Source organism: Cnephaeus nilssonii (assembly GCF_951640355.1).
Source record: "Cnephaeus nilssonii genome assembly, chromosome: 5".
Classification (NCBI taxonomy): domain Eukaryota; kingdom Metazoa; phylum Chordata; class Mammalia; order Chiroptera; family Vespertilionidae; genus Cnephaeus; species Cnephaeus nilssonii.
In genome coordinates, this window is record NC_137076.1 from 67,181,299 (window position 1) to 67,193,755 (window position 12,457).

A 12,457-nucleotide genomic window follows, 5' to 3' on the forward strand; every position below is an offset into this window, starting at 1 on the left:
CTAACAATAGAATATTACTGAGATCCATTTGTGCCCTCTTAGTGACCTTTAAAAGCCAAATAGATGTTGATCTTCAATTATGAGATGAAAAATGCAGGAATCTTGAATTACCGTGTTGGTCTTTAGCTCTTTAGGAGAAATAACTTTCTTTAGATACTCTGATATCTATGATACACTTAGAAGATTAGCCAGAATATGATATGTAAACTTCAGTGAAGGGGGCATTTTGGAACCAACTCAACAATTATGTACAAACTAGAGGCCCAGTACACAGATTCGTGCACCAATGGGGTCCTCGGCCTGGCCTGTGCCCTCTCACAATCCGGGACCCTTTGGGGGATGTTGGACTGCCGGTTTCGACCTGATCCCTGCAGGCCAGGCCGAAGGACCCTACCAGTGCACAAATCCATGCACTGGGCCTCCAGTAAGCAACATAAGATTTTTGGTTAATCTCCACCCTTCCTCCTCCCACTTCCCTCTGAGATTCATCAGTCTGTTCCATGTTTCCATGCCTGTGCATTGAGCGTCTGCCCCCTGGTGGTCAGTGAGCATCATAGCTACTGGTCAAGCAGTCGAATGGCTGGACGGTCGCTTAGACTTTTATATATATAGATGAAAGTAGAAGATACAAGCTTATTCATATCTAGACCAATTATAAGACAAACTTGATAAAAATTATAAGCAAAATTCCTGGATAAATGAGCAATTATTCCTACAAAGTCATGAAGAAAAAGCCCCATTAAACAAAGTTATCTTATAATGAAGAAAAGAAGACCCAGGTATATATTAAAATTTTCAAAGAAATTATTAAGGGCTTTTAGTTTAGGGCAATAAACAAAGTCCATGGACAATGAACCTGTAGCCTGGAATATTAACCTTTTGCACTCGGATGTCGAGTGTGACTCGACACGGTTAGCATCGGTAGCAGCTCTTTTTATACTCTTTGAATGTATCAATAATTTGAAATTATTGTATCAATAATTGTCTATTCTCAATATAAAAAAATCCAAATAAATAAGTTTGTATGAAAAGAAACTCCAGTTTTTTATTCTACTGCCACGCTTTGTAAAATCTGGGGTATTTAAAAAATTAAATCCTGAGTAGAATAAAGGAATTGAGAAAAAAGCAAGCGAGTGCAAAGGGTTAAAAGTGAATGTGCTACCATAAGTATTTCAGAAGCCTAGAAATATGAAAACAAACAGATCCATGTCAAGTACTGGTAGCCACATTGGGTTCCTCTGGAAATTAGTTCCTCCATTCTTCCTACCTTCTTTTACCAAGACATCACTCACTTGTTGTTGAAATGTATATTCTAGATAGGATATCCCATAGAAAATGACTACCCAGTGAAAAACTGATGCTATATGATGGAACATCCTAACTTCACAACTAAAGATTTTTAATGAATAAAATTTAAAAATATTTTATAAACCAAAGCAAAATATATATAATAAAATACAAAGGTTTAGTATCTATCATATTTTCCCTACTCTTTGTTTTCACTCTTAATTTACGTAAAATGGGAGCTTAGTTACCAAGATTCAGTTAATTGTTTCTATAAATCAAAACATCTACATTAACAATTTACCTGGCTCTTAGCTGCATTCCCAATGGCTCTAGTTCTTGATCCCAAAGATATACAGGCCCTAAAAGGGGAAAAACACAATGTTTTTTTTCCATGGTGTTTTTATATCAATGTGCTATTATTCTGCTTCACCTTATATAAAAATAAATTAAAAGGATTAAGGTAATCATGTACTATTTTAAAAAGAGGTTATCTAAAATCAGAACTTTACATATTGTCAAACTTTCATAAGAAATGGAAAAGTGGTTAGAATAAATGTTATACTTTTAAAAAATGTTCTATTGGTGGCAACACTGTGTTGGTTTCTAAAATTGTTTTTCAAATTCTATTGGATTATGACCTACTAATAAAATTAACTGGATTCACCCTGGTCGGTGTTACTCAGTGGTTCCAGCATGAGCCCTGGCCCTAAGGGTTGCGGGTTTGATTCCTGGTCAAGGGCACGTACATGGGCTTCAGGTTCAATTCCCAGCCCCAACCGGGGAGTGCAGGAGGCAACCAATCGATATGACTCTTTCACAATGATGTTTCTTTCTCTCTCTCTCTCTCTCTCTCTCTCTCTCTCTCTCCTCTCTCCCTTCCTTCCACTCTCTCTAAAAATCAATGGAAAAAATATACTGTATTCAATAAGGACAGGCTGCTTGGATCTAAATCCTGGCTCTGCTATATAACAAGTAAATAACCTTGTGGAAATCACCTAACCATTATTTCCTCAGTTTCTCATCTGGAAGATAGTAACGGTAACACCTGCTCATAGGACTGTATTAATTAAGTGAATATAGGTAAATGCTTTGAACAATACAATTACTGTTTTTATTTCAGTATTTATACATAATTCTGCTTATAAATGCAAGTATAGAGTAACATTATTATCAATAATGTAATGATTCAAGAAAGTATTTTCGCCGAAACCGGTTTGGCTCAGTGGATAGAGCATCGGCCTGCGGACTGGAAGGTCCCAGGTTCGATTCCGGTCAAGGGCATGTACCTTGGTTGCGGGCACATACCCAGTAGGGGGTGTGCAGGAGGCAGCTGGTCGATGTTTCTCTCTCATCGACATTTCTAGCTCTCTATCCCTCTCCCTTCCTCCCTGTAAAAATCAATAAAATATATATATATATATATATAAAAAAAAGTATTTTCATGATTTCCATTGTAACTAAGGTAATTATTTATTTAATTAACAAATAGTTATAGGCATTGTGTGCATACTAGCTACAATCACTCTCTGGATAATTTATAGTCTACTAGAGGCCCGGTGCATGAAATTCGTGCACGGGGAGGGGGTCCCCTCAGCCCAGCCTGCACCCTCTCCAATCCGGTACCCCTCAGGGGATGTCCGACTGTCCTGGGGATCGGGCCTAAACCGGCAGTCGGATATCCCTCTCACAATCCAGGACCACTGGCTCCTAACTGCTTACCTGCCTGCCTGCCTGATCACCCCTAACTGCCTCCCTGCTGGCCTGATCACCCCTAACTGCCTCTGCCTACCTGCCTGATTGCCCCTAACTGCCCCCCCCCCCGCCGGCCTGGTTGCCCCTTACAGCCCCCCCCCCCCTCCACCGACCTGGTCGCCCCATGCAGCCTGCTGCTTGGTCGTTTGGTCGCCCCTCACTAACCCCCCTTGCTGGCCTGGTCACCCCTGGCAGCCTGCTGCTCGGTCGTTTGGTGGCCCCTCACTAACGCCCCTGCTGGCCTGGTTGCCCTAAGCAGCCTGCTGCTCAGTCATTTGGTCGCCCCTCATTAACCCCCTGCCAGCCTAGTCACCCCACGCAGCCTGTTCGGTCGTCCGTTCGGTTGGGATGGTCGCTTAGGCTTTTATATATATAGATTGAAAAAAATCAGAATATGATTATGAACGACAGTAGCAAAAAAAAAAAAAAAAGACTAATCACATCTAGATAATAAGGTTTAGAAAAAACTAGTAGTAAAGGTGATTTCTGAATAAAGGCTTAAAAAAAGAGAAAGCATTTTAATATGTGTTTTGCTGAGGACATTTCCAGTATATAGTATATGTCTATTCTCAATATAATACCCAGAGAAATTCTCCTAAAGACTAAGGTCATGAAAGTTCTCTGCTTACAACCCTCCCTCTGGCATCACCACACTGTTGTCTGTGTCTATGGGTTACGCCATATATGTTCTTTGGCTAATCTCTTCACCTTCTTTATTCCAGTCGCCTTCTCTCTGACAGCTGTCAGTCTGTTCCATGTATCCATGCCTCTGTCTCTCTTTTGTTGGTCAGTTTATTTTGTTCATTAGATTCCACATATAAGTGAATGGGTATTTATTTAGATTTTTCTGAAAATCCTTGGCAGATACTTATTTAGTGGTTGTGTTCTAGAATATTTTTGACAGAAAATTGAACAAAGAAAGGAGTTTGAAGACCTTTAGCTATATTTTAATTGTTTAGCTTTCTCTGTGATGTAATATATTTATGAAGTATATTTCAAAGAATCTAGCACTTAATAAGTAATAGTTGTTGAATCAATCTTACTTGGATCTAGTGTTCCAAAAGAATTTAAACACTTGAGAAATCAACCTAAGAATGAGATTTTCTGTGGACTCAAGTAATGGTAGTAAAGTATTGAAAAGTTAAAAATTATTCAGGAGATTACTATGCTAAGTGAAATAAGCTAGTCAATGAAAGACAAATACCAATTTTCTGTCAAAAATATTCTAGAACACAACCACTAAATAAGTATCTGCCAAGGATTTTCAGAAAAATCTAAATAAATACCCATTCACTCTCAAAACTTTTACCTAACTTTAGTAATAACAAGTGAAATGGACACTTTATATCACATATTAGGCAGATATAAGTTTTTATAGGAAAGGTTATTCAATTATTTAAAGAAATGTATAACATAAAATCCACATATATTATCCTTTTATAGATTATTTCAACTACTATTTAGAAATTCCATTTTGTATCTAAAAAAAAAGGAGTGTTTACAATGCAGCTTAAATCCATAATATTCAATCTAATATTGTCACTATATTGGCTGTCACAGATTCTCAGAGAATGCCACAGAACTCTAAACAAACAGAACTTCTAAATGTCCTATGTCACTTGTAGAAGAGGAGGGGCATAAAAATCAAATGATAGTATATTAGTTTAAGAAAGTTATATTTCCCCTTAAAACTTAAGATTAACTTTCTCTCTCTCTTACAGAGACTATTTTTATAAGGCCATGCTTGATTAGGATGGAGGAAACACAAACTGCCAGCAGACTCAGAGACTTCTCACTTAAAAGGTCAGCACTCTAAATTTCTTTGCTTCATTGTCAATCTCAACTAAGGATTCAAAATGCCTTGATTTACCACTTACACTTTTAATATATCCCTATTTTTAAAATTCTGACCTTCCCTTGCCAGTTTCTATAAGATCACAATTACTATTTGTAGCTTCATCTGCTATCATTGAGTCGACTCTAAAAAATACAATAGCTCAGTTAATAATGATATGAGAGGTCAATCAACTGTTTTAAATTAAGTGGTTAGCTTTAAATATCTTAAACTCAGCCCTGGCTGGTGTGGCTCAGTGGATAGAGCGTCGGCCTGCGGACTGAAGGGTCCCGGGTTCGATTCCCGGTCAAGGGCATGTACCTTGGTTGCGGGCACATCCCCAGTAGGGGGCGTGCAGGAGGCAGCCGATCCATGATTCTCTCTCCTCATGGATGTTTCTCTCTCTTCCTCTCTCTCTCTCTCTCTCTCTCTCTCTCTAAAAAAATAAATAAATAAAAATAAATAAATATCTTAAACTCAGATATTATGTAATTTGTATTTATCATTCTTGGCCTTCTAGAAACCTTTTAGAATTTCTCACCCACAAATTCAAGGCAATGAGTGAAGATTTATTTTATTTTATTTTAGATAATATTCATACTAAAAGATGAACAAGTGGCTCAGTTAGTTGGAAGCGTCATCCCATATGCCTAAAAGTTTTGGGTTTGATCCCTAGTCAGGGCATCTATGGGAGGCAACTGATCAATGTTTCTCTCTCTTTTCTTTTCTCTCTCTCTCTGTCTTTCTCTCTTCCTTTCTTACTCTCTCCTCTCCCTCTCTCCCTTCCTCTCTCTCTCTCAAATCAATAAAACCATACCCTCGGGTGAGGATAAAAATAATCATAAAATAAAATATTTTTATAGTCCTAGCTTTGGCATGCTAAAGTGTGAGACGTCTGCCCTTCCACCCATCTCAGCACAATTTGAGTTTTAAAAAAGTGAAGGTGTTCATTGAATTTTTGTCAACAGAAAAATATTTTGAATTTTCCACTAACAGCAGTGTATCTATACTATATGACCATTAAAAAGGTAAATTAAGAGCCATATGTACAAGTTTGAGATGTCCACAATATATTTTTTAAAAAGCAATTGCAAAATGTGTATTATGTAATTCTATTTGGTTAAGAAACATATAGAAAAACATCCCAATTATGTACATATGCTCACATACTTGCATAAAACTAGGAACATACACACTTAAGTTTAAGAGGTGGTTGTAAAAGGACAAAGGGGAAGATTTACTTTGTGTAATTCCTCAGCACTCTATGTTTTATTTTTATTTTTTAAATATATTTTTATTGATTTCCAAGAGGAAGGGAGAGGGAGTGAGCCCTGCACACCCCACATGGGGGATGGAACCCACAACCCGGGCATGTGCCCTGACCAGGAATTGAACCGTTGATGCTTAACCCCTGAGCCATGCCTTCTGGGCTCAGCATTTTAAATCAACATTGGCATAAGCTCATAGTAAAATATACAAACAAAAGCAATTCATATAATACAAAAAATATTTAATAAAAAAATGTAAAAGCCTCCTCTTCCCCCCAAAATGCATCACCATAAAGTTCTTCTATCCAACTATAGTCACTGTTAATCTGTTTAGTTTGGTTTCCTTTTTTTACTTAAAAAAAAAAAAATCCTCACCAGGGCTAGTTTGGCATTTTTGATGTATAAAAAATTGTAGTACCCCAAAGTAAGTGATTTCTATTTTTGTGCATTGAAGAGGACATCCCAAATATGAGATGTAGTGTATAAATAATATTTTCCCATATTGTCAGGTTATTCACGCACTGATAAAGACATAGGGAAAAATAATGGAGACAGAAAGTCAGGGCACTGAATAATAAGTATGATCACACAAAATTTTGATGATAAAACAATACACCTAACAAAAACATCTTGAATAGTTTCATCCAAAAAATCTATTTTCCTTATTGTAAATATGTCATTCATAAGAATTCAAAACATTACAGACTATGTATTAAAAGCACACCCTCCCTAATTTCTACTTCCAAGAAATAGCCATTGTTAATTGTTTATACTAGTAGTCTTCCACAATACTTTCCTTTATGTTTATACTAACATATTTTGTGTTATTATGTTTTTATGAATTTTTAAACAAACTAAATTTTTATATATTAAAGTAACTTAAAAGTATATTAAAACATTTTAAAACAAGATAATATTTCTTAGAAACTAGCCAAAAATAGATGAGTTTGTTATTAGAACAAAGATGTTTCTCTGTACAGTAACGGCCAGGTAATTTATCTCTCTCTTTTTTTTAAAAAATATATTTTATTGATTTTTTTATAGAGAGGAAGAGAGAGCGATAGTCAGTCAGAAACATCGATGAAAGACAAACATCGATCAGCTGCCTCTTGCACACCCCCTACTGGGGATGTGCCCGCAACCAAGGTACATGCCCTTGACTGGAATCGAACCTGGGACCCTTCAGTCCACAGGCCGACGCTCTATCCACTGAGCCAAACCGGTTTCGGCTAATTTATCTCTTTGATCGTTACATCCCCCAGTAACTTAGTCTGTATATACCCTCCTTATGTGAATGGATAATGGAAGCACATTGGGGTTCTGCAATCAAAGTGGTCTGAACTGAATCTAATTGCTTACTAGTTCTTGGCCAAGATACTTAACTCTGCTTTAGGTTTCTTATGGAAAAAGATAGCTAGTAATACCAAACTAATAGAAATAGTGAGGTATGTATGATAGTGCAAGCACTATTATCAACATGGCAGAATGTTTTAGTTGACCACATGCTTTAATCTGATATTGAATGAGGATCTTTGGCTGCAGTTTCTTTTCCCATGTTTGAAACTAATTACTCTGATATAATTAAGCCTGGAATGGAAATTCCAATCCCCATCTGTATACTTAATTGAACAGTACAAACATATTGAAGGCCTTTCAAATGTACACACATTAATTCTATTTCTAGAAATTTATTTGAAGGAATTAAAAGTAAAAAATTTAGTTATAGCCTGGCCAGTGTTGTTCAGTGGTTGAGCATTAGCCCATGAACCAGGAGATCACAGTCCGATTCCCATTAAGGGCATATGCCTAGGTTGCAGGCTCGATCCCCACTAGGGTGAATGGGTCAGGCAGCTGATAGATGTTTCTATCTATCCTTCTCCCTTCCTCTCTGTAAAACAGAAGGATCTTAGCTTAGTATCTGCCACATAAAAATTCCAGTAAAGATTAGCTACTTAAAAAAATTTTAGTTACAAAGATAGTTATTGCCATATCTACACTAATAAAAGAGAATCATGTAAAGTGACCATCACTCCGCTACGCCCACCAGCCAATCAGAGCGAGCATGCAAATTAACCCAACTAAGATGGCAGCCCCCATGGAGCTGGAGCGAGCAGGAGGCTTGGGTTGCCCCCGGCGATGGAGAAAGCCAAGCTTCCCGCCTGCCCTGGCCTGCCCTGGCCTCTGCTCAAAGCAACAAAGTTTCAATTATAGAAGATAAAATAAATCCCAGATACCTGCTTCCAGCCAGCCCTGGCCTATGCTTGTGTCGCCGGGGGGTGTGGCTGGCCTGCAAACCACCACAGGCCCCTCGCCCAGGCTGCCCCATACCCCAAAGGAACCGCTACCCTGATCCAGGACACCCTTCAGGGCAAACCAGCCTGGGTCCTCCCCAACTGCCCTTCCCTGCAGGCCCGTGTACCAGGCCTCTAGCCTATCTAATAAAAGAGTAATATGCAAGTTGACTGTCACTCCAACACACAAGATGGCTGCCCCCACATGGTCAAAGATGACTGCCACCATGTAGACACAAGACGGCTGCCACAAGATGGCCAGCAGGGGAGGGCAGTTGGGAGGGACCAGGCCTGTAAGGGAGGGCAGTTATGGGTGATCAGGCCAGCAGGGGAGGGCAGCTGGGAGGGACCAGGCCTGCAAGGGAGGGCAGTTGGGGGTGATCAAGCCTGCAGGGGAGGGCAGTTAGGGGTGACCAGGCCGGCAGAGGAGGGAAGTTGGGGTTGGCCGGGCCTGCAGGGAATGGCAGTTGGGGGGAATAATCCCAGGCCTGCAGGGGAGAACAGTTGTGGGGGACCAGGCCTGCAGGGGAGTGCAGTTTGGGGGGTCCAGGCCTGCAGGAGAGGGAAGTTGGGGGCGACCGGGCCTGCAGGGAATGGCAATTGGGGGGGACCCAGGCCTGCAAGGGAGGGCAACTGGGGGTGATCAAGCCTGTAGGAGATGGCAGTTAGGGGTGACCAGGCTGGCAGAGGAGGGAAGTTGGGGGCGACCGGGCCTGCAGGGAATGGCAGTTGGGGGGGACCCAGGCCTGCAGGGGAGAGCAATTGGGGGGGGACCAGGCCTGCAGGGGAGAGCAGTTGGGAGGGACCAGGCCTGCAAGGAAGGGCAGTTAGGGGTGACCGGGCCTTCAGGGGAGAGCAGTTGGGGGGGACCAGGCCTTCAGGGGAGGGCAGTTTGGGGGGACCCAGGCCTGCAGGGGAAGGCAGTTGGCTGGGGGACCAGATCAGCAGGGGAGAGCAGTTAGTGGCGATGAAGCTGGCAGGGGAGGGCAGTTAGGGGTGACTGGGTGGGCAGGGGAGGGCAGTTGGGCGGGGGACCAGGCCAGCAGGGGAGGGTAGTTAGGGGTGACCAGGCCTGCAGGGGAGGGTAGTTAGGGGTGACCAGGCCAGCAGGGGAGGGCAGTTAGGGGCAATCAGGCTGGCAGGGGAGCAGTTAGGCACCAATCAGGCTGGCAGGGGAGTGGTTAGGGGTGATCAGGCTGGCAGGCAGAAGCGGTTAGGGGCAATGAGGAAGGCAGGCAGGCGAGCAGTTGGAAGCCAGCAGTCCTGGATTGTGAGATAGGATTGGGCCTAAACGGGCAGTCGGGCATCCCTCGAGGGGTCCCAGATTGGAGAGGGTGCAGGCTGGGCTGAGGGACATACCCCCATGCACGAATTTCATGCACCAGGCCTCTAGTTGTTTATAAAAATATATATAAACAATCTGAATGTTCAATAAGGGATAGATTAAATTAAGGAAATGATAAAAATGCTAAATTAGTGTAAAGATATGTTTTAGATAGAATGAGGTTACCAAACAATATAAAGTAGCATAATCTATTCTTAAACCACACACAGGGAAAACCATGCAAGTTTTATTTCTGGGTGGAATAATTATAATTATTAATTTCATCTTTTAATGTGCCTGTATTTCTACAATGAGCATGTACTGCTTGTATAATTATTCTTTGAAGAAATTTTTCAGAAAAATTAAGCTAATTTCAATTTATGCCTGTTAATTTCTTTCTCCCTCTTCAATTAATGCACGACATGAGAGGCTAGTACAAGCACTCCCAACTTTACAGAGGTGAAGTCTGAAGAATTAATATATTAAATTACCTGGCCCTTAATTGTAGGCCAAAATTAAGCAATTATTTGTTTCATTAAACTGTCCTTGGTTTACACACAGTATTCTCTCATTTAAACATAATCATGTACGTTAAAGAATGAAACAAATGTGAAAATTATATGGATGCTGAACCAATGGAATTGAGCATTTCTTTCCTCTTTTCCATAGAATCCTTTCATATTATATTTATATCTTAGAAATATCTGTGTCATGTTAGCTTGACAACTAGAACATGGAAAACATTTTTTAAATGTAAAAAGAAGAGTTTTAACAACACTATGAAGATTAACTGACCTAAGCTCATATTTGAGTATATAAATACCCAAAATTTCAATAGAAATATAATGCATATCTGGAAAAGGTTATATAAAACCTTCTAGAATATTCTTCAAAGAAACCAAAGCCGACTGCTTCAAGTAAGCTACTCCTGGATATCTTGACATATTTAAGAATTATTCATAGAATTTCAGTAATTTAATCATTTAAAGTCTTAGCTTAACACTGATGTTGGTTAAGATTAGTCTTATATTTATTATATTTTGGATCATTTGTAAAGGTCAACTTAACATGTTTAGTTTCTTGTCCATAGAAGGTTAGACATGGAAACTTGGTTTCCTCATAAAATTACCGGTAACAAGAGCCTACAACACGAAGCCAATTTCTCATATCCCTGCCTTAATTATATATTTTGCCAACAATCTTCCCAGACCAGAGAAACAATGGAACATGTTTCCATGACATAATGCCACTTCTTTTAAGTCTTTCATCAAGTGTTCGCAACACAATCACTCCTCAAGCATGTTTATACAGGACAGCCGCCTCCGACTCTCACAACAATTCATTCTGTAGAAATGCGCTTTGGATAGAGTCTAACACCATCATTTCCCATTAAAGGATGTACATTACCCATACAAGAGGCCAACGACTCCCATCCCCAATTCTCTCCTATTAATACGTGTTAATACACACGCCCCTGGAAACCGGGCCATTACCTGGAATTCTCAGGGACACTGGGGTAAAACCCTGCACACCTCAACTGGCTCAAAAAAAAAAAAAAAAAAAAAAAAAAAAAGAAAAGAAAAGAGAAAGGGGGAAAAAAGCTTTCTGGGCCAGATGACCCTATAACTCATCTTCCGATGTGTGCAGTCTAAGCTCTCATTTTCTTACTTTTCTGCGAGAAAGCTGTCACGCAGAGAGAGACGGGGAATGAATGCAGGAGAGAAGGGCAGAATGAATGCAGAATTCTCCACTCGGCTGGCAAAGGGTGGGGGGGCGCCCGCGGCCGAGAATTTCCCGCAAGCCCCACTAGAAAGAAGTAATGGGAGATCTTTCTCTAATGTTCAGGGCGTCGAGGGGGTCCCCACCCCAACCCCTTGCCGCAAACTAAAGCAGGGCCGCTAGGGAACGAGCGGGGGGCGCGGGCACAGAAAGTAGAGATGCGCAAAGGTAAGTCCCTGGCGCTTTGCGGGGCGGCAGCCCGACGCCCACCCGGCTCGCCGAGCTGCACCTGTCACCCCGGGTTCGGCGCGCATCCCGAGGAGTCATCCGGCGGGACCTAACGCAGGGCCGTGATTGGGACCGGGCATGGCACTTACGGGGTACACCTGTCGCTGTACTCATTGGCGATGGTCTCAATGCCGCCGCTCCTCGCTACAGCGATGTAGCAGTTGAGAAAGCCGAGGTCAATGCCAACCACAGACATCCCGCCGCCGAGTCGTCGGGATGCTGGTGCCGAAAGCTCCTGGGTGGGGACCGCGTCCTCTGTTGGGCTGTTGCTCCTGGGATTGCGACTCCTACGAGAAGCAAAGAAGAGGTGACCCGAAGTCGCTACGCTTTAAATCGAGGGCAGCGCGTCGGGCAACCGCGGAGAGAGAGAGGTCGCCGCACCGCCGCCTCCGCCGCCTGGGTTTCCACTGCGGGTCAGGCGTCTCCAACCGGCAGTTACCGAGCTCTGAGCCTGCGCGCTCGGCCTCCGGGGAGACCCGCGAGCCGCTGCTTCGGCCGCTTCCGTCAGCGCTCGGGCAACGGCCGCTCGCGGAGCTGCGGGTTCGAGAAAGATCTGGAAAATGGAGGAGGCTGAGCCAGCCGGGGGATGGGAGGACCGGGAAGGCGGAGCCGGAGGAGCCGGGAGGAGGAAGGAAACGGCGCCGGCTCGCTTGCCCTCGCGCGGCGGCCGGGAGCACTGCGGCTGGCTCGGGGA

General features: G+C 42.2%; 1 protein-coding gene across 2 annotated transcripts in view; it reads right to left on the minus strand.

Annotated features, from left to right (window-relative positions):
* The window catches only part of HSPA4L (heat shock protein family A (Hsp70) member 4 like), a 61,386-nt gene extending 49,032 nt beyond the window's left edge, over nucleotides 1–12,354 (minus strand). The window contains exons 1-3 of one of the 2 annotated variants that reach the window (XM_079772271.1): nucleotides 12,145–12,354; nucleotides 11,853–12,050; nucleotides 1,589–1,646 (exon numbers count right to left, since the gene is read on the minus strand). In XM_079772271.1, the coding sequence (XP_079628397.1) occupies nucleotides 1,589–1,646; nucleotides 11,853–11,959 (165 nt within the window). In that variant the 5' untranslated portion in view covers nucleotides 11,960–12,050; nucleotides 12,145–12,354. The remainder of the gene's footprint in view (nucleotides 1–1,588; nucleotides 1,647–11,852; nucleotides 12,051–12,144) is intronic. The other variant, XM_079772270.1, reaches the window with a different exon arrangement.
* Between the last annotated feature and the right edge of the window lie 103 nt (nucleotides 12,355–12,457).